Source organism: Eulemur rufifrons, chromosome 17, assembly GCF_041146395.1.
Source record: "Eulemur rufifrons isolate Redbay chromosome 17, OSU_ERuf_1, whole genome shotgun sequence".
In the NCBI taxonomy this organism is placed as follows: Eukaryota; Metazoa; Chordata; class Mammalia; order Primates; family Lemuridae; genus Eulemur; species Eulemur rufifrons.
In genome coordinates this window covers 64,531,373-64,554,774 of record NC_090999.1, presented here as the reverse complement: position 1 = coordinate 64,554,774, position 23,402 = coordinate 64,531,373, and the positions used below count along the sequence as shown (strand labels likewise).

General features: G+C 36.2%; 1 protein-coding gene across 3 annotated transcripts in view; it reads left to right on the top strand.

Moving 5' to 3' along the window:
- KIAA0825 (KIAA0825 ortholog) overlaps positions 1–23,402 on the top strand; it is a 368,374-nt gene that overhangs the window by 172,598 nt on the left and 172,374 nt on the right. For 2 of the 3 annotated variants that reach the window (XM_069492481.1, XM_069492482.1), the window contains 4 exons: positions 4,526–4,934; positions 9,410–9,569; positions 13,637–13,795; positions 15,583–15,677. In XM_069492481.1, the coding sequence (XP_069348582.1) occupies positions 4,526–4,934; positions 9,410–9,569; positions 13,637–13,795; positions 15,583–15,677 (823 nt within the window). Of the gene's footprint in view, positions 1–4,525; positions 4,935–9,409; positions 9,570–13,636; positions 13,800–15,582; positions 15,678–23,402 lie in introns of all 3 variants that reach the window. The other variant, XM_069492483.1, reaches the window with a different exon arrangement.

Genomic DNA, 23,402 nt, shown 5'->3' with positions numbered 1-23,402 from the left:
GATCAGATTTAGTTAAAAAAAATGTGTGGGAAAACATTTGAAATATGGCTTCTCATTCATTTTGTTAAGTGTGAATCCCCCCTAAGTGACTATTGTGCCTTGAGATATTAGCTAAAAATAGTTTAGAGTCATCTTGATTAGCAAAAGATATCAAAATGAAGCATCCAAAACATGAAGCCAAACCTCTATAATTTTTCCAACAGTGTTTTAAGTCAAGTGATATATAGTCATGTTCTTTGCAAAATTACTACCTTAGAGAATATTTGTCCTTCCTGACATAGTATAAATGACAGAGCATGGAAGCCACTATGGTAACAAACTAAAATGCATTTCTTTATTTTTTTGTCAGCAAATACATAAAAACACTGAAGATTTAAAGAAATAAATATTAGAATAAATTATACAGTACAGAAGATTTACCCTACAGTTGCATAAAAGTTCAGATGGTTCTGACATAGCTCACTCAGATTTTAGGTACTTGCTCCATTATGTTTCAAAGAGCAAATACACGAAGAATTAGTTGTTTTATTTTGTTCTGTTTCTTTGACAACAATTAAATGAAAGATATACCTGAGAAGATATTTTCTCAACAGTAAAGTGCTTTTTTAATGAATAGAATGCTTTATGGGAAAACTATTGGAGTAATTGTTTTAATGGAAACAATGGATTCTGGAGAGAAGAAACAGAGGAAGCACTGTAAGAAACTGTATCCATGCTGTTGTTCACCTGCAGATTGTTGAGAAAGAAATGGATGGCAGAAATACACAAAGTGCTTTCAGAAGTCATTAATATAGTTAACTTTATAAAAACCAAAGATATTAGTTTTTTTTTAATAAACCAGTATCACCTATAAAAACATTGTATCTGTACACTTAAAAACTTAGAAATAGAATTTTCTAACATGATTTAAAATATTCCAAATGAAGAGTTTCAGTTATTCTTGGACTCTTTTCTTAAAAATATGAAAATAAAATATTTTTGAATTTGTTTACACAAACAACTAATTGATATCCTGGATGATGGATATTTATTAGTCAAATTTCAACAACAGTCTTTGCCTATTTGGCAGTTAAGACTGAAAAATAAATGCTGTGATTTTGTAAGCACAGCTGATGATATACTCGTTCCATGTGGATCTATGTGTGTTTGTGTAGTGCCTCTTTAACCTGTGACAGCCATTAAACTCTGGAATTGAAACAAACTGAACTTAGAACCTGACCTTTGTATTGTGAAGGGTTAAGCCCATTTATTATTTTTTAAAAAATATTAAAGCATATAAAATCACATGATCCTCATTCAACAAATTGTTATTGATACTTTTTAGCATTCATAAAATTTTAAAAATTAATTTTAAGACATTTTTTACCTCATTTATTTTAAATTTCCTTTTTACATTTTATAAACCACAAATGTTATTATAGTAGTCCATATATAGAAAGGAAGACATGATAAATATATAAATATACATAGCATATTGCATTCATCCTAAAACAATCTTTTTCACACTTCAGCTATGAAATTGGGATGGCTCTTACAACATATTTTTAATACATATATATAGCTTAGAAGTCAATGTATTTAAACAAAGACAGAAAAATGAGTGTGTGGCAGTCTTAAAAGATCCTTCCCTGGTGTATTGTTAATATCATCATAGATTCAGAGTCCTTGTGATTAGTAGAATGGATTTATTAATTTGTCATCAGCCTAAAGGTTCTGATTGGAATTTGCCTTAAGTTTTAATGAAGTAGTTAGGGATTTGAGTACCTGGAGTCCTCAGAGTTTATAAAATATCAATAGAGTGCAGGTGTGAAGGAGAAAATTGGTAATCTTTACCTAATATCTACTTACATTGTCAAATATTTGCTTAGCATGTGTGGTTAAACCCTCTTTAGGATAGAGGGAATATAAGACATAATCTTTTAGGTCAAATAGCTGACATAATAGGGAGTATGATTCACAAACTCATAAAGAATTATAAGACATTTAAAATAATTTAAGAACACAAAGAATAAGGGTCACAAGGGAGTTTCTTAATTTGCTTTATCTATATTTTAAGTCTCACCTAAGCATATTTATTTGAATAAAAGGAAAACATTTATTAAGGAACTATTTTCTACCAGGTACTCAACTAGGTAGGTACTTTCCCATTTATTATCTTATTTAAGAGTCTTATGAGATTATTCAAATATGTGTTGGACCCAATTTTTACAAACTTATAAAGATTGCTCCAATTAATTTTTAAATTTGGTTCTTACATTGTCATGAATATCAAAAGAATCACTAGATTAGACATATTTTCCAAGAGCTTTGTACTTTTTTTGGAGCAGAATGACTTCTTTAAATGTTACATGTATCTTGGAAAAATGTTCACACTGTTTTGTTATTATTTTTGTTCAGTAAAAACAATAAAGAATGTTTTACTTGAGCTATCTTCTTCTGGCTTCTCATTCAGTTTCAATGCTCAAATTTAATTATGTATATCATGGATTAAAACACTGGCTTTATGGAATACTAAAGGAACTAAGAGATTTTTTTCCCATGCTTTTAAGCTTTTAGTCTAGCTGTAAAGACAACTCATGAAGTACAGATAACATAATACAAATGATAATAGGTGATACTACAAAAGATGACACAACATTGCCCATTGTGGACCTAACTACCAAAATGGTCATATAGATAACGTATTCAAATAAATTCATTAACAGGGGAGAGGACTTTGAACTAAGAGTTAAAGAATATGGGTGAACCATGACAAGAGGGGACATTCCACTGGGAGTAATGAGATATTCAGAAGCCTAAAAACAAAGAGGATAAAGCATGTGGAAAGTCTTAAAGAAAAGGTTCATAGAAATAGGCTGATGCTGGACTGTGGAGTGTTTTGCCAGCAAGGCTCAAGAGGCTGATCTCGTAACAGTGGAAAGTAGCTAAAACAACTGTAGCAGAGAAATTGGATAATAAAATTCACAGCATATGAATTTGGTTGTACAGTATAGGGGAGGGACTAGACATAGCCTGGAGCAGGGAGATGAGTTAGGGGAATACTTGGATAGTCCAGGTACCATTTATGAGGAACGGCTTGAACTAGGGCAGTAACCTAGGTTGGTCCCAGCAAAGAGAAACTGTATGTCAGAGATGAGGCAGTAGGAAGATTTATCCATGCCGATCACTGGGTGGGTATGAAGGATCAATAGGAACATTTAAAAGAAAGGGAGGAAGAAAAGAAGAAAGGGAGGGAGGGAGAGCGGAAGGAAGGAGTACCAAGCCATTTTGGAAGACAGTGAATTTGGTTTTAGTTATATTGAGTTAATGGTGACAAGGACAGAGAAGTGGAATGCCCAATAGGGGGCTGGAGTTGTAGGACTGCAACCAAGACTTAAGATTCTTGAACCACTTGAGTGGTTCTCAACCACAGATAATTTTGCTCCCAGGGACATTTGGCAATGCCTGACATTTTTAGTTGTTACAACTGAGGGGAATGCTCTTGGCATCTAGTGAGTCGAGGTCAGAGATGCTACTAAACATCCTACAGTGCACAGGACAGCTCCTCACAACATAGAATTTTCCAGCCCAAATGGCAATAGTGCTGAAGTTGAGAAACCCGGATGTAGAGAAGGAGAATCAATACATTTTTTCAGAGAAATAGCAGCAAGGGAGAACATGTAGAATCATCAGCCTAAAGGCCAAGGACTTCTTAGCAAATACCCACATTTAAGAGGTGTTAGTAGAAAGTGGAACTAGCATGGGACACAAAGGAGCAAAGAGTAGTAATAGAGGTAACCACGGAACAATTCATTGACTCATTTACTCAACAAGTATTGAACTGTTACATATGAGGTAGTAAGTGTGGGGGATACAGAAATGCCCTCACGAAGCTTATATTCTATGGGAGGGTGACAGATAATGAACAGATAAAGGAGATAATCAGTAGGTGATGGGAAGTGCTATAACAAAGTCAACAAAATCTGGATCCCCTGACAGAGAGGGACTTGGAGCTGTGACAGGAAGGGCGTGAAGGGACTAGTGTAGATGGGATGGTGAGGAAAGGCTCTCTGAGGAAGTGACCCTTAGGCTAAGAACTAGAAGAAAAGTAGCCAGTCCTAGGAAGAGCTGGGATGATTCTGTCATGGATTCCAAGGGAGGAGGAGAAAGGCTTCAGGGGGAATCAGGAGGATCAAAGGCTACTAAGAGGCCCCGCAGGGGGTGCCTGTGCATTTGTCAGTCAGGAGGCCATCTGGATCCTTCAGAGCTGCCATCTTAAAAGATAAAAACATAAATTATAATTCTGAATTTTCTAACCTTCATTTATGGAAGGGAAAAAAAAAAAAACCCAGATTGGTGATTTGGGGAATTTTAGAATAGTGCTGCAGGAGACTCCGGCAGAGTTCTGTTGGAATATGTCAAGCACTTAACTCTTCACAACAATTTTCTCCACAAAAATTAGACATCCCCACACAACACAAAACCGCACAGTGATGGCACGCAAATGCTAATATTAATCATACCTTTTCTTTCTTTTCTTCCCCAGGCTTCACAAGGCTTGCTGCTCAGGCATTATCTATTGTAATCAGCAAGTTACCTACGGTGATTGCATGTTTGCCTCCCCCAATTAAATACTTCTTTTTTCTGTCTGAGAGAAAAATGTCAAAAAACTTTGTTGAATTGAAGAAAGCTGGCCTGCTTGTCTGGAACTTGATTGTAATTATATGTCGGATATTTGAGGATGGAAACACCGTGGAACTTTTAACAGGTGCCTCCCTTGACAGATGGAGTAAAGAAAAACTCGGTTTAATGCGTGTGTGTTTGGAAAGCGTCATGGGAGACTGGGCGAGTAGCCCTAATCAAGTGATCCGAAAGGTCACGCAGAGCATCGAGCAGCAAAAGCCCAACTGGATCGAAGGCCAATTGTTGAAAGCAAGGAAATTGAGCACTGAATGGTAAGGTGATGTTTTACTTTGACTGCACTTCATCAGATACTTTCACAATAACAAAATCACCAGTAAACAACAACGAAATATTGTCAGATGGGCAGCAGTAGTATTTTGCTAAATTCGTGGGAACTTTGATGAATATAGAAAAAGATAAGTATCCCATTAAAAATTGGATTGTTAGGCATTCCTTGTCTTACAATTTGAACCCCATTGATACACTAGAACATTATACTGTACTTGTTTAGTCACCGTCTTAAGGTTTCTGATTAAAAGGGTGGTAGTTAAACCCAGGAGAATTTAGTTTCACTCCTTTTCAGTGTGCAAACAGGTATCTAGTGGATAGCCTGGAGCGTTTTGTAAATGGATTGGGCATGGAGATTAAATTAAGAAGGAATTAATGGATATAAAAGGCTTTTTATTGCTTTCTGTGTACCTGATTGTCAAAAAGGTACACATTTTTCATCTGGTAATGTAAGAATCCCAGAGGGCAACAGGGGTATATCACACTTCAGCTATAAACACACCCAGCTGTTTCTGTATGAAAATGTCAGCCTTCTCATAGGTTTGTCACCAAGAGCTAAGTGATTTGTGTTACTGCAAAGATTTTTAAGGGTCCCTGATGAATTTAAATATGTACATAGAGTCCTGCTATCTTAAAATTAGTCTTCAGGTATAGAATTACATGATATTGATAAAGGAATTCTGGCTCAGATGGTCTATAGATCATTAAGTCAGCCTTTTTTTTTTTTTAAAGCACCCAGGCACACTGTTTCCCATTCTTTTAACATATATTCATGCTGCTAGCAGATACTATTATAACTTTCTTCCTGAAACGACTAAAAGTCTCTTGAAACACGGTAACTCTTACAAGTACATGGAAGTGGTAAAGAGGACAGGCTTTAGAATCAGACAGACAAGTACAAATCCCTTGTAATTTGGTCATCTTGTGAAAGTTATTGAATCTTTCAAAGCCTTGGTTTCCGTGATGATATGAAGCTGATAGAATTGTTTTGAAAAATTAAATATTCGTAACATTTGTAAAGTTCTTAGCGTCAAGCTTGGAACTATTAATAGTAAGCATCTGTTATTTATAAACTCTATTCACTGGTTAGTATTATGGTAACTAAGAGTCTTTACATATCTATGTTAATCTACAAGATTATATATCTATAAGATTTTATAGTAATCCAAATGGGGAAAAGTAAGTAATCATAATTTTCCCCATCTTGTCATACTGACTTCTAGAAATTTACTTCTGGAGTATCCCATGGGTGGGACTAACAATAGCAGTCAGGCAAATGCTTACTAACGTTGACAGTAACCTTCTTTATATTTGCATTCAGTGCCAATTTACAGGCTTTAATCCGATGACTAAAAACATTAAGGCCAGATGCTGTTATCCATGGCAGTGATTATAAAGGGAAGAGAAAAAATAGGAGTAAAAATAAAAGATCTGATTATAGTAACGACATTAAATTTATGATACTGTTGATTTCGGAGTTCCTCCATCAAATAAGATCCATTTAAAGCAATGGGTACTATACCTAGGGCTACATAGAGGGATCCATAAGTTAAGTTTTTTCCTTAAAAACTGATTTTAATTTAAGTTTTCTAAACAGCGCCAACGCATTTGGTATCTCCCATAGTGGGAGTTGTCTAGCTAATATTTGGCTGATTACCAGTGAGCCAAAAGATTACTTAGCTATCTCTTACAACATGCACCAAAAATGAAGAGTTACTGATTTTATTTATTTATTTATTTTTTTTTTTTGAGACAGAGTCTCGCTCTGCTGCCTGGGCTAGAGTGAGTGCCGTGGCGTCAGCCTAGCTCACAGCAACCTCAAACTCCTGGGCTCAAGCGATCCTCCTGTCTCAGCCTCCCGAGTAGCTGGGACTACAGGCATGCACCACCATGCCCGGCTAATTTTTTCTATATACATTTTTAGCTGTCCATATAATTTCTTTCTATTTTTAGTTGAGATAGGGTCTCGCTCTTGCTCAGGCTGGTCTCGAACTCCTGAGCTCAAACGATCCTCCCGCCTCGGCCTCCCAGAGTGCTAGGATTACAGGCGTGAGCCACTGCGCCCAGCCAAGAGTTACTGATTTTAAAAATGTGCTATAGCCCTTGAAGATTCTGAATAATTATGTAATTAGTACAATGCTATGCCTTTCTCAATTTTCTCAAATGGTATCCACATACAGAAATGCAAATTTAAAGTTATTTATTGCATTTATTTGAAAAAGAGATTAAATTTGACTTACTTTAGGTAACAATCTCTTATAGAGTTTGGGTGCCATAGGAATGTTTCTTTTAGACTTTGATTGCAAATTGATTATCTGATATAGAAGTGAACTTCCACTTCTAAGTATTTCTCACAAATCAATGATCATTTAGCTCATGGATCTACACTATGAGAAAAATGTATTTCAAACCATGATGTCTATATTAGGTAGAGGGTTACCTTGGCTCTACCATATTTTAAAAATATATACATATAGTTATTTAAGCATTTAAACTAAAGTATTGATGGTTCTTCTGTTAAGATAAATTAAATCTTAATTCCTCATAAAGATTATCTGGGAACTACCTGATATCATTTAGCTAGATTTCTTCCACTTGTATCCAGATTTAACTTTGATTTTATGGAAAGGGTGAAAATAACTACAGTGGAAAAGGTGGCAGCTGTAAGTGTTGCCTGTCTTGCATACTGCCTGAAAGCATTACTATTCATTAAAATAACCTTCACTTTGTAGTAACACTCAAGCTGTAAACAGTCAACTTAGATTCTGGAGAACACACAGCCCAAAAAGTAAAGAGATGTCTGTCTTTGCAAAGTAATTTGTCGAGTTGAAGATTATTGTTTTTCATCATGGTGACCCTGACTTGGCTGGCTGGGTGCATATACAGATTAAGATTAATGCAGTTATTCCTTGGCTAAGGTCTGCCTCTTTCAGGGCACATTCTCCCTAATGACATGATTGATAGGCAGTCCCAAATCCAGAGAGGAACTCATTAATCATAGCATTGACTGAATCCAATCATTTGCTTCACCTGCACAGTGATGGACAGGAAAGGATACAATTCAGGGGCTGACACTGAGATACTCCTTTGTCAGAGGGCCTCAACGTTTTCAATGTCAGCCTCTACAAAACCTGACAAGAAATTTTGCTTGCAACCTGTATGCAGCTTCAAAAATATTTGCAAACTTATTTTATTGTAACAAGATCTTAAAAATAAAAAAAAAAAAACACTGACTCTAGCTAATGAATATCTCTAAGTCAGAGTAGGAATTACTTTATTTTTTAGCAAGGCTTATATGATCTTAAAGTTCCTTTTTTTTTTTTTTGAGACGGATGTTTTGAAGCTACATGTGGAAGCAATAGCCAAGTTAATGTCCAGCAGCTGGGTATCATTTGGTTCAGTCTTCAGGTCAGCAGCACTGACTCTTAGCAGAACTAATTTTATAATCATGGCAAAATCTCAGTAATGAACTGTAGTATACAGCTGATTACACCACAGTAAATTGCATTTAGTCTGGGAAACAGTGGAAAACCATGAGTTTTCTTAACAGTGCTTACGTTGCAAAGCCCAACGTGATCCTAATGGCAATTGTAACAAGAAAATTAGTGTGGAGCATATATGATGTAAGTTGAATATCATAATTATTTTTTGCATTGGTATAGCTTGAGATGTTTAAAATGTTTTTTATGTCATCAATTATTGCCATGTAAATAATGTTCAAAATCAACAAGTAAGTGGATTCTTCTAAAAGAATTGTTTCAGAACTGCATCTTGCATATTCCTGGTGTGGGTATAGTAGACCCTTGGAGAATAATCAGAGTAGTGACTATTTTGCTAAGTATAATACCTGCTACAGAAAGAAACACGAGTAGGGGGTCTATATTTTTAAAACGCAACAAGTGTCAAAGGCCAATTTAAAATACCCAGTGGTAAGCACACCTGCCACGAAGCTCTCAGTTTATATTTAGCATAATAGACTCCCCCTTTTGACACTTTAATTAGTCTTTAATGTGTTCTACGACAGGTGTAAAGAGGAATCTACAAAAGACAAAATACCAAAGCTATTTCTGGCTTCAAAGATACTTTTTTATCCTCAAAGAGAAAATACAAATTATTTCTTACATGTTCTTAAAAAGAAATGTTTTGTTTTCATCCCAAGATTATAGCAATTTCAACAATTGCAGTAATGGGAAAATGTTTCATAGAGAGGAGTATAAAGGCAATAAAGAAATGTTTTAAAAGAAATGATTCAATTTTTTAAAATGCTTTCAGGTGCTTAATTCTAAGGTGCTGTGTGTCTGATCAGCAGCGATTTGGGAAGGCTTATCTATAGGAGTGAAGTCTCTACAGGTGCTTTGAATATGAGATTTACATCGACTGTTCACGCTCAATCTCGGTGATTATTTTCCGTCTTTACGATCTTTTATCACTGATATGTATATGCTTTCTTTGTATTTAGTGCATTTGTGACAATAAAGAAAAGCACAGCCTTAGAAGAAGGAGATATTGCTCTTGAACTGACTGAGCAGAAAATCAACACGATGGTCCTGGATCTCTGCCACAAACCAGGTGGCAGCGAGTACCTGAGGCAAATTTATCACATCATGCGGCTCAATGAGGTAGGGAAACAGCCTTTTTACCGAGCAATTAGGTGTGTACTGGCCTGAGGCAGCGTCTGCTGGCAGCTAAGGGTTAGTCAAGGAGGTGATAATACTTCTTAAAGTCAATACCAAACTCAATATCGCGTTATTAATAGAACCTATTCAGCCCCGGCTGTTCTGCATTTGTACAGAAAAAGCTTCATCGAAACAATGTAGATTTTATTTATATGGTTTAAACAATAACACGGCTCATAGACTCAGTTCAGTTCTGAATTGTAGAGACTAGAGGTGTAGTTTGGGAATTGTGTGTTTGTGACTGTTAAGCTGATGTTAAAATCCGGTATTTGTAAAATGAAGAATTTTCCAAAGAGAGACGTAGCTCTTTTCCTGAAGACATCATATTTGTGTTGGGGAAGTTGGATATTTCTTACATAATGAAAAAACTTCTGAAGAATATTGAACTATATTGGGGAGCAACCAGATTAACCCAAGAAAATTCATTAATGCATGGACACTGTTTAGAACCAATATTATGCTCATCGATCTCTTTGCTCAGTTAAGCCTCTGACCTTGCACGTTTTTTGGCTGTTTTAGCGAAAATGTAAATAGCAGGTTATCTCAGCTATTAATATTTACTTGAAACAATACAAATTTCCTAACTTAATCAGGTTTTTAATTTGAACATGTGTATCTGAATTAGAGGGTAGCATCTATAATTATGTTTATATTTGCAAACATGAATGTATTCTTTGGAATAGTAAAAATTGTATAATTTGAATAATGTGAATATGTAGTTTTATGTCAATAATATAGTTCTTAAAAACCATACATTTCCAAGAAGTGAATTAAATTCTATGACAGCATTTTACATCTCAGTTGTGTAAGTGTTCTGCCCACCATTATCTACCTAAATGTTACTTCAAGTTAATCTTATTTCCTGGGTTTCATACCGCTAATGAACCAGTCAATAAACTGGTGCCATAACAATGTATTCAATGATAACCTGAGAGGGATGTGAGAAATTTGTAGCTATGAGAAATGACCTTGTCCTTAAGGCATCTGAGCTTAGTATGGAATTGTCACAAAGTGACACAACATATTCACCCTTGTTAATGATCCCTCATAGCTTGCTTAGGGTTTCTATTGGGGGAACTCTGGAACCTCTCACCTTGGCTAACTGAAAGACCTCTATTGCGAAGTCATGTTCCTCATTGGTACATACACCTGGCCACCCAGATTGGCCCAAGTAATTGCAGTGAGTCCTGAGGAAGAGATGTTGCAGTATGGTCACCCTCACATCCTTAGTAAAGTGGTGTTACAATAGCTCTGAGGATGGTAATGGCTCGCATAGATTGCCAAACTGATAGAATAGTCCTATTTTTAAAAGGCCCACCACAATACTAAAAAAGGTCAACAATTTCCAATAAGCAAAACCATCAAAAATTAAGTTGGATAATTATTGGCTGTCAATCATCTGATATATTCTGGAAAGCCAAAGGCTGTTCTTCCCTCATAGAACCCATGTAACTCTGAGGCAGGGCTTCTGAGCAGGTGTGCTATGAGATCTACACTGAGGTGTCACCACATTTTGATACCCCAGCTCAAAGTTCTGATTTTTCTTTTGTTACAACTGAATATATTTACTATTGTGGCAGTGTGTACCAGGTGGGATGTAGGGCTAAGTATTTGGCAGTTTGCTGTGCCAAATGAGGCAAGAGGCTGCTGCAAGGCAAGAGGCATGATGTTAGGTGAGGCTAGAGACAGAGGAAATAAGAGACCTTTGCCTTGTGACTAATATAAAAACACAGGCAATAAGCCCAAACAACACAAGGGAGACTAAGTGACTAATATAGTACTTATGACTGCTTTTATCAGCGAGGTATTGCGATGCCGTAGGTGAAATTGCAATGTGATGTTTGTTCCCTTGATGAGTAGTGCTATGAGACTTTAGCACCTTCAGATGTGCTGCTAAATGTTACTCGAAAATGTAGTGTAAATACTGAAGCATTTATGGGTACAGGCCTAGGTGAGGGGAAGAATGGGTGTGCCATTGATAAAAACAGAAGTTATGAGGGAAAATGGGTTTAATGACGCTTTGTTTTTGAGATAAAGGTAAGATGTCCAAGCAAAAAAGTCCGATTGTAATTAAGGTCCTGGCCGTGAGCACAAGTGACAGAGGCCGTGCCTGTGGATTTGGTGGTCTTCAGTGGGTGTGGGAGCTGAGGTCATCAGACCGGCAGAGCACTTCAGTGAAGAGAAGCAGAGAAATGATGGATAGAGAAATAAGCTTTGATGTAACTGCACAAGGAAGGTGTTCAAGAAAGAATGGAAATCTAAAGAAATATCCTGATTAGTGGTAAACCTGATAAAAGCAATGTCACAGTAAAAGAATCTAAGGTTTTTAAGAAGAGGTAGTGACAAGTGTCAATATAGCAGAGATTAACAAGAGAGAAAAAGGCCATTTTGTTCACAATTTGCAACAGATAGCACTTTCTCTTTTTTGAATAGTGGAAACAAAAAAAGCCAAAATATAGTTATGTAGGGGAAATCAGTTAAGAAAGATTGTTATTAGCCAAATAAAGCATTTTTTTCCCAACAGAATATTCCTTTTTAAAATTTTACTCGAATAAATCATGATGGAGAAAAAATTTGTTTCTATTCAATGATCTAAGTCTAGGCCTAAAATTCTTTTCTGGTGGCTTTATCATTATTTAATAATATTTAGTAAGAGTCCGTGTGTCACTTTCAGACTCTATAGAATTAATCTTTCTAAAGAGGTATGCTTTATAACAAGCAAGTTTAATAAATGACTATTATTATTAAGTGTGGTTTCTTTAGATTTTCAGGGTTTTAGGACCTAAAATTTGCCTTCCACAATCACAGTGGGCATTCATAAAGTTACAGGGGCATAGAAATAAGTGCAGTGAACTGAAACCAGATATGTGGCTTCTTGCCCCAACTCTACCACTCACCCGTGTGTGACCTCAGGCTTGTCCCCTGACCTTTCAGAGCCAACCATTGAGGGTGGTGTTGGGCTAGAGTTCACAAACTTTCACTGCCTTCCATTTTCCTGGGAGTCCTGGTTAACAGGCAGACTCTGATTTTATGAGGCTTGAGAATCTGCTTTTCTAACAAGCTGCCAGGTGAGTCTAATTCTGCGGGTCTGTTCAGCAGACTTTGAGTAGCACGAGTTTTCTAGATGACCTCTGATTTCCTTTTCAGCTCTAACATTCTTCATCCTAACTCTAACCTTAAAGAAAAACATTATATTGTGACACACTAAAGATGAAGAGAACATTTATATTTTACTTATTAAATGACTTATTTATTAATAGTAAGCATTTATTAGTTGATGGGAGACTTTTAGTCATTTTAATTTGTTGTCTTCCAGAAAAAGTCTCATAGAATACTTTAGCATTGTTCACCTTATTTATTTATGGGTAGAAAATAAAATAAATAGATTGACAAATATAGGTATAAAGCAATAGATTGACTTTTTTGTGCAGGCCTGCACTGGTAGTTGGGGGATTAGAATGACAAATTTTGAGCTTCTATCGAATCTTGATATTATTCAGTTCATAGAATGAAAATAGAATTTAGGAGCTTGCATTATAATTAATTCTGCATAGAATGAGACTGCTTGTAGTAAAATATCAGAGTGCTCACTGCTCTGCTGAGCCCAGAGTAGGTAGCAACTACACTTAATAAATGAGCAATTTGTACTGTTGCATGATCATGCATCTGAGTTAAGTTTTGGTAACCAGAATGTTAATACATGAACCAATGACTAGACAATGCCTGTTAAAAAGATCTTGATATATCAATCATACATTTATTATATGAGAGTTTGTTAAATGGTTTTCTAATCTATACTGTATAGTAGGTAAACCTGTTTTTGATGAGTTTATTGCATTGCTGACTGGTACTCTGCTATGTATCCTCTGAAAATGTATTCTTCCTAAGGCAAGTAATAAACTGTAATCTAGCAAATGCGCTGAAAGGGTAAATTTGGATATCGATCGGTTTATTTTTAAAGAGAATGTATGCTTCTCACCATCATGACTTGTAATTTTCTTTCCTTGAAGGAATATTTAAAAGAACAGCTGCTTTGTATGAATGGTTCAGAGGAAAAGCCATTACCCATCCGACCTTTACAGACGACCTTGAGAAGTGTGGAAGATCAGCCTTCTGCCTTTAACCCTTTCCATGTGTATAAGGTGTTTAGTGAAAACATGCTAGATCAGGTATGTGGAAATTAAATGGTAAATTTAATTTAAATGTGTCATTTCTTTACACAAGTGAGAGAAAATGCTTTGTGTTTGAATATTTACTCAAAAGCTTTTTTGGCTAGGAAGCAAAAGGCCTTGTTCTTATTTACATGGTCTGTACAAATTGACTTTTAAAAGTTATTTTATCTTCTTTCTATTTGTCAAACTGATTCATATGTTTGGTCTGTAAAACTTAACTTGACCAGGTCAGTTTACCATGGGCAGAGGGAACATCTGTTAGGCTGTGTCTACAGAAGGCCGAAGAACCAGGCATTTTGTAACATTTTCCCCCTCCCTTGCCACCCTCTCTCCCCAGTACACACGCTCAGAAAACTCCTTGCAATCTTTACAAAAGTATCAGGCAAATTGGGAAATAGTTTGAAATTCATTATAAATGGAGCATTGAGCTCCTATTTTTAGTGGCATGAGGTAAATTTGCTTTTTATAACCCTAGACACATTCCCAAATTTGAAATGAATTTGTTAATGATCTTAAAGCCAGGCTATTTGGAATAAAGTCAATGTGATAAACACCACATATTTTTTAACGTCAGATTGTGCCATTGCTTAAGCTGCATTTTCAGTAGTTACATTAAAAAGATCATCTTTCTGCCAAAGTATTTGAAATCTCAAGTTGCTTTTGCTTTGTTCATTCTTCTGGTGTCTTTTCCCAGAAATTTCTTGACAGTCGATTTGAACTAACAGGGCAGAAGAGAAGGATTGCTTGACCTAGAGCTCTGATGAAAATAAGAATTAAAACAATGGCCTAATTCAGCATGCAGATAATATTTTTACCATGCCTGTTACAGCTCTAGTCTACATTCATCAATACTGTAGTAGAGTAAGACCTTCAAATGCTGACAACCCAGGGCAGAATTCTCCTGCTCTGCGACAGGATAGTAGTGCTCGATTAATCAGCAGGTGACAGGGGGATAGCTCTCCTTAGACTTTAAACGTCAACTTGGACTCTTATTATAAAAACTATTTTGTTTTAAGGGACATAAGCATCTATAATACTTTAAAACCAAATATATTGTATAAATTTGAGTTTGCTGGCTGCTTTCCTGTGTTGTACATTAGATTGCTCCAAACCATAAATAATATAATGGCTGTTAAATTTTCCTTACTTCATTTAAATAAAATGGCATGTTTTATTGAGTTTCTGAGTTATGAGATTCTTTTTCACAGTAATTTTTCTCCTCATTCTGTTATGAAATTATCTATTAATGGGGGGAAAAAAAGAATCATTTATGTTATTTACACTTACAGGTCCTTATAATCTTCCCTTTAAAGCATTTTCTTAACCAAAAGAGTAACATTAATAACACACTATAAATAAGCTGTGTCTTATAATTTGAGTCTAAGTTTTTTTTTTAATTAAACTTTTAGGTGCTAAAAAACCCCAACTATAAATTGATATGATATATGAAAAAGTCGCCGATTATTTTGGTTTGGTTTTCAAAGAGTCAGCCTTTCGGAGAAACTTGTTGGGCAAATGCCATTAACACTTGGAAGAATAACGACTCAAGAAATTGATTTATATTTTTATAAATAATGACTACATCCTCAAATGGATCTATAAATTAATTGCTGTCTTATTGGAATAAAAACCTTCTTCTGTGGACATGATTGATGTTATCTGTCTAAGTCCTTGTTCTGGACCCCCCTCCTTCTTGGTTAGTCTATCACAGCTGGAGCTTTAATTTACTGATCATATTAACTCTGATTAATAACTAACAATAGTGTCTTCTCATTTATCAACAGTCAGCCATCACAAAATGGAACTGGAATTGGGCAAATTTGCTGCCAAATTATCTGGGACTAGATAAGATGACCTTCAGTGTACTGTTCAAAAACAGGTAATGAAATTGGGGATCTGGTTGGGGAAAAAGTTGCTGGGGATGGGGGTTGGAGGTATGTACACACACACACACACAAACACATTTTACCAGTATACTTTTGGGAAAAGTAAAACATTTTATCAGCAAGAGAATCTTTTATTTTCTTTCTCTTCAGTCTCTCATCTTTAAAAAAATATGGCTAAAATTATACGAGTACACTTTCTAAACGCTGCTTTCTGTTGTGAACATTTGCAAAAGGCAGTCAAATTTGTTTCTGAGATGAAATTAGTTGATTTCGATCTGAATTTTAAATAGTTTTTACTTTGTGTATTTAATAATTCACTATTGTAAACACCACAAGTTATTGACTTGAATGTCATTATAATACTATACCTTTGTTTACAACAATTTAATGAATGCATATAAAATGCCAAGGCAAATCAACTAGTCTAATCAGGGAAACATATAAATAAAACTGGCATGATTAAATTTTTCACTGTTTGGCCAGTTATTTTGGCACTGTCTTTCTACAGTCTCGGTTGCACATCATTTTACACACACGCCAGCACAACTCAGTAATGTGATTTCAGCCTAGGAATCTACACATGTAATTTATTTTGCACAAAAATATAAACATTGTCTTTCTATTTCGGATCAATTAACATTTTTTATACCTTTAAAGTTTCAGTGAGAACTATAAATAAAGAACCTTTAAAATTAGATTTTTCTATCAAATACCACATTTTCAAATAAGATATATTTGTATGAGACTCCTTTTATTATTTAAGTGTTATCTGTGTGCTAATAGCTAAGTGTGAGAATGATTTTATATATGATCTTTGTGATATAGAATATATTTCCATATCTTTATGCAAAAATATTGAGTATCATTTTTACTGAAAGAAAATAATGACATTGACATAGTAGAACTGTTAAATCAGTCTTGAGAAATCTGGGTGCATATAAGAAAATATCTTAAGAGAGAGATTGCAGTATTTCCCAGAAGAAGATTTTTTTTTTTTTTTAAAAAAAGGCAGCTTTATTGTGAATAAAAGCTATAGCTTTTGTGTGGTCACAATGGTGTTTCTACTATTTCACCCTTGAATTAAGCTCACTCACCCATCAAAGTTAAACAACCCAGAAGCTTTTCAATCAAGGACAGAACCTTCTCCCAGCAAGCTTACTACCTGGCAGGCAGTAGTCCAGAACGCACCCTATTGGTGCACAAGCCCCCAAAGGTGCTCCTATACTGTCCTGAAGGTGTTTGGAGGGGTGACAGGTGGGGTTGGTGGAGAAGGGGCCAGGTCCTCTGCTGAACCTTCAGTTCTATTATGTTTACACAATATTAAATGTCTGCCTGGAAACAAACTAGGAAAGGTAAGTAATTTTTTTGCTTATTTTGAAAGTTTTGAGTTTATATAGATTAACTGTATTATATTTTGCTAATTTTTTTCAACTGTGAATTGCTGCTTCTAATCCACTAAATAGGTACTCTAGGGACAACACATCTTTCAAAACTTACTGTAATTGCTTTGTATATATAATATGTTCTTCTAGGTGAATTTGTGTTTTAACCAGAATTGCATATTGTATTTTTATTTAACAACTTTAGATATACTCAATTAGGTCACTGTCTATTTAAGTGCATTTCTCTGAGATATGTGCAGGAGTAGGTGGGAGAAAAGAACTCCCACAAATTTAGCCAGAAATAACAGGTCAAATAGTTCTCTTGGAAAAGAGTCATGAATGTTTAAAAGAAACAGCTCGAGTCTCATCTTAATAAGAACCTTAGGTTTTTAAAGAATGGTATGAAAAGTATTCTACTGCAAACTACCACACAGCACAAGCTACAATGAACCTAACTGAGCTACTTTAGAAGGATAAAAAGACACCTGAGAGTTTTTAATCTCTTGCATCACTTTCCCATTTATTTTAAGAATGTTATTTATGAGTTTTGATTAATATTGAACCAATAAGAATAGTGTTTCTTCTATTCATATTTTCTCTAAGACACTCTTTTGTTTGGACATATCCGAAAATGATGATTTTTAAAAAAATAGTGCATTGAATTTTTGATAACATGGTTATCTGAAAGATACACATTTGAAAATGAGAACACAGAACATTGAGCTTTTAGAATGAGGGTTATATATGCCGTCCAACATCTAAAAACTATGGTATTTGGGGTTAGGTAAAACCAAAGGAAAGAATTCAGAGCAGCTTAGTTTTTTCTCCCAAATTCACCAATTAGGTAAGTCACTTGTTCTCTTTTTGCTCCCTTTGTTTTGGTAATACATTTGTACTAGTCTATCTCTACACTATGGTCTGGTGTATCTATGAGGCTGCAAAAGTTGTTTGAGGACATAATGTTACAAAGAAAAGTGAACCAAAATACACCAGTATGAACAAATTCAAGAGAAGGGAAGGGAATCCTTTCTATCGACCTCTTAAATTCCTTTGTGCCTCGTCTTCAACTTCAATGTAATAAGCCGACCATCTGTGGACTTACTCTTCCAAGATGCCTAGAGTGCACCAGACCTCTCTCACCTGCCAAACAAGATGGAGATGGGGAAGCAGGATTCCTGGGTTCTCAGGAGCTTATCTTTGACTTTAGATTTCCTTTAAAATGGAATAATGAAAATTATATAGCCATTTCATGGAGATTATTGACACAATCAAGAGTCCTAAAGTATATGGAAGTGTTTTTGAAAGTTGAACATACAATACGGCCATCGCTTGGTATTTGTGGGGGTTCCAGGACACCACAGATGCTAACATCTGTGCATCCTTAATTCTCTCATATAAAATAGTATAATATTTGCATATAACCTATGCATATCCTCCTGTATACTTTAAATCCTCTCTAGATTACTTACAATGCCTAATAAAATTCCCACACATCACTTCATTTGCATGGATTCAGCATAGTAGTTGGTGCATGGCAATTCAAGTTGTGCTCTTTGGACCTTTATGGAATTATTTTTTCCAAATATTTTCCGTCCATGGTTGGTCGGATCCACTGATGCGGGACCCAGGGATACAGAGGGCCAGCTGTACATATTCAGAAATGTAGTAACATAGCAGCAGTGTTGGTGTCTGGTCAGACAAGGAAACAGTAAAATTCATTAAGGATTAGTGGGGAGCTGGTGATGTGAGATTAAGCACTCAAACCACCATGGTTATATAGACTCCAGTCCTAAACCAATAGTGAAAGCCAGAACAAATACCAGGTCAGAGACCAGGCAGCTGGCTGGAGGTCTGAAAGACAAACAGTGAGAAAATGAGCAAGGAGGAGGGGTCAAAAGGTCAAGTGAACCACTCAGGAGATAAAGTCTCAAGAGATGTAGGCTTGAGGGACAGTTCAGCCACATGAAAGAGGAAATCTGTGGTGCCAAGGATATCTGTATCAGAGGCAACACTGGCCTTTGCTTCACAAACTGGTTCTGGGTTGTGAAACTCCAAAGGCAGAACAAATCTTGAAGTAGTTACCCGAGTCCTTGGCAGAGATGTGCCCTCTGCTCACCGCGTGACCTCATCTCAGAACACCTCCATACCATTCTAGATGCTCTAAGTAGATTGCCTTCTTCACATTCTTTGGATTCTCTAACCTCTTTCTCACTTTAGGGTCTTAGTACTTGCAGTTCCCTAAAGCTGGTGCCATCTTGTCCATTTGGGGCAAATGTTACCTCCTGAGAGAAGTCTTTCCTTATCACCCACCTAACGTAGTCCTCCAGGACACTCTAGCATTCTACTCTACTGTGTTTTCATAAAGGAGTTAGCACTATCTGAAATCTTCCTTTCTGTTTATTGTCTATCAATCTTACCCTCTACAGTAGAGTGTAAACCCCATGAGAATAGCACAATTATTTGCTTTCCAGCTGTGTCTTCAGTAGCTAGAACAGCTCTTGGGCACATAGTAGGCTATAAGTAATATTTGTTGAATTACTTAACAAGCAAATGAGGAATAAGAATGCAGAGAAAAAGTCAACTCCTGACGGATAACTGTAGAGTAGATATTCTCTAAATGTGAGGTTTGATTAATAGTCATGTAGGTACAAGAAGTATACTCTGGAAAATCTCAAGTAAAAAATTATCTACCTGCATATTGATTCTCTTCATTTTCCAAATTTGGATGAAAATCAGATTATTTAAGCTCCACATGTTTAAAATGCCTGCCATTATTATTATTGTTATGTGAAATTTGTTTGGCTCAGATTAAAAGAACAGAAAACTAGTCTTTATTTTTAATTAATTGATCCAATTCAAGTCATAACCTCTTCTGCAACAAAGTCTGTTCTTTATTCCGTGACTCATAAATCTTTTGACATTTGGATGATACGGTTTACATTTGTTAAATGACACTAAAAATGCAAGATGTAAATTTTAAGGTAGAGTTAGCTGACAAAAGTATCCAACCAAGCCTTTGTAAATTAATTGTGAGTGATTTTTGGGGCATTTGAAGAAATATATAGCAGCTGACACATCAGAAAAGAGATCCTGAACATATATTAATGACATATGTGTTTCGACTTAGAAAGTTTGCCATTGCAGAAAATAAAGACTCTCTAGCGGTTCAGAAAATCAACATATATATCAGTTCTACACCTTTACCTTTAATGCTATATAAGAATAAGTACAGTGATTTTACATTGATCTTTTGAAATAATAAGGGTACTTTTCACAGTTTCTTACTATTAGTTTCTTGCTTTTGTCCTCAGCCACTTTAAAATAAATCCAGACTAGCGAATGAGACGGTGATTGCATTTGCAGGAGAGTGCACCAAAAGGAACACTCTATTCCTTCATTCATGGCGAATCTCCAGATTGCCATTTTGATATTGTTTTCTTTGTCACTGGCACAAATTTATGTTGCTTCTTTTCTCTTTACCTTATTTATTCCAAACTAATTCCCAAGAATTGTGGTGTTGAAAATAATCTGTGAATACAGTTGAGTGCTATGCTGTTTTAACCATCTAAATATACTGCATATGAGTTTGGCTTCGAGTTGAGCAAACACAATTAAATATGATGGCAGGAACAGCAGAAGGGGTGGTGGTGGCAGATTTCTGGCTGTCACTTTGGGGCCTTTCCAGGTGGACAATAACCATACATCTGAGAGGAAACAGAGATTAGAAAACATGTTTTAAAAGAGCCATTGATCTGTGGAGTCGATTGTTTGCTTTTAATAATAATAATTATTAAAGTACTTTTACCCTATATCAGATTACAGTGTGTGCCCTGTGGTGTGTAGTGAGTAAAAAATATCGTCTCTGGCCTCAAACTGCATACACTGCACTCTCCAATGACCGTTCTTGGGCCGTGCTACCATTAGCACAATGTTTATAGTTGCTCACAGCAGTAAATTCCTGGTGCAGCAGCAGGCTGCTTGGTTATGGAGAGGTGGGTCTAACAAAAAGGAGACGCTGATTTTATGAGTGTACACCTCTGAGCCGTTATACACATTTAAATTTGGGATTTTCTTCATGCTCCAGCTCCCTAGAAAACACTTTTCTTCTCTCCTACACCCAAAGGCCTTGGACTAGTGACTCTCTACCCATCATCACTATATCTTCTCAAACAAGAGAAGGCTTTCCTCCTATCCTAAAATCCCACAGCAACATGGTTTTTGCACAGAGATCATCTAGTATGTATTTAGGATGTATAAATTTAACACTCTGGTCCTCAGAATGTCTAGGCTAAAGGATTTGGTACATGAACCAAACAAACTCATAAATGTGTATTATTTCCTGATGGGCAGCTTGTATATGTCTTTCGTCCTTTCTGGTGTATAAGGCACCTTCACACAAATCTCCTATGTCCTTACTGCAACCATGTAACAAGAGACAGGCACTAGCAAAGTTATGAAACATTAAGTAACAGGCCCAAGGTCACAGATATTGCATGGCAGCTAAAAAAAAAAAAAGAAAAAAACTCAAAATCAAGGCTTCTGACTTTTTTGTCTGGTGCTTTATCTGCTACACTATACTTCCGGCCAATTTTTTTGTATTAGTTATATATTCACTGCAATAATACTGATGATAATGAAAATAGCAAACAGGGCACTTGCCACATGGCTGGCATCATTTAAGTGATTTACATACACACAATTAACTACAAATTCATACAAAAACTTCATAACATAGGTCCCACATTATCATCATTTTGCTGATAAGGTGACTAAGGCACAGAGGTACAGAGCTCTAAGTGACGGTGCTGAGATTTTGCCGTAAGTCCTCATTCTTAACCACGTCTCTCTAGTGCTTCTGTGGAGTTTCTATAGAGCTTAGCTTACTTGACTCATTCAGCAAACATTTTTGAGCATCTGCTATGTGAAAGGCATTTATTTAGAATATAGTAACAGTTTACTAGTGAATGTTATATCCTTCAAAGGGCCCTTTGTGCTACTTTACAAAATTTTTAATCCACTTTGAATTTTCTCTTTGGTTATCCCGCTCTTCAAATTCCTATATCTCTCTCAGCAACTGACTTGCCACCACCTTCCTCACCAGGAAGATGAAAACCATCTAATGGGAATCTCCCAACTCTCTTTCCTAAACTTAAATTTTGTTTTTATCATCTCTAATCCTTTGCTTTTTGTCTCTAGCCTTGGAGAAAGAGCCTTCTTCTAGTTAAAACCTGAGAGGTAAGGTCACTATAGGATTGTGGAGGGCCTGAAGACTAAGATGTTTGGACTTTAACCAGTAGACTTGAGGGAATCATCAAATCCTTTAAGGAAAGGGGTAACGGAACAGAGAGCTACTTTAGGACGTTAATAATACCTGGAGTGGAGGGACGGGCTAACTGAAAGGAGGGAAGGCAGGTTAGAGACTCTGGTAGAGACTGAGGAAGAGATTACACATTACAGATGTAAAAGACATTCCAAAGGAAGTTTAGGGGTTGGAAAAATCTATGCTTAATTTGCACAAAAGGAGGTGTAATACTTCTTTGGAGACAGTGTGGCCCAGGTATTCTTAATTTAAATAGATGCCATGATGACCTTTTCTTCAGAGAGTGAATGTGTCAGTTCAGATCCTACAAGAAGCAGATGTCAAAATGGGATTAGAGGTGCAAGAGGTTGTTTTTGAGAGAAATGCACATGAAGGGTGAAGGGAAGGAAGCAGGAATAGGCAGGGAAGAGATCTTCAGACTGAGTTGCTGATCTGATACCTGTAAAAGGAGAGGGGGAAGGAGAATTGGGTAGGAAGAGTCTTAGACAGCAGGGTAGTTCTAAGACAGTTTTGACGAGGTCAAGGGGGACCCCTCGAGCTAAAACCACCCACTAGAAAAGTCCCATGCCTTGTAGGAATGGGCTGGCACTAGTACCTCCACCTTGCTCAGGCACTGCCTGGAAACAGCGTGGGAGAAGCACAGCCTCAGCACAGATACCGTGGTAGGTGCAGAGGAATGAGAACTGGGACCATTAGTCAACCATGCTAACTGTGGAAGGAGATTTGAGTGATGCAATTCTGTGGCCACCATAGCAGGAACAGAAAGATTCTCTTACATATGGAGAGATTATATATAAATTAACAGGGCTGCAATTTAAATAAATGTCTCCATTACTTTAGTGCAGTAGAAAACAGACAACCTAAAGAAATACGGTAAATGCTATTGACAAAAATGCAGAAGTGGCAACATTTTGATGAAAGGAAGGTATAATAATTTTCTCAAAAGCAGCCATGGGAGAATTTTTGCCTGTCAAACTGAGCCAAAATTCACTTTGTTATGAATTTTCTTCTATCTA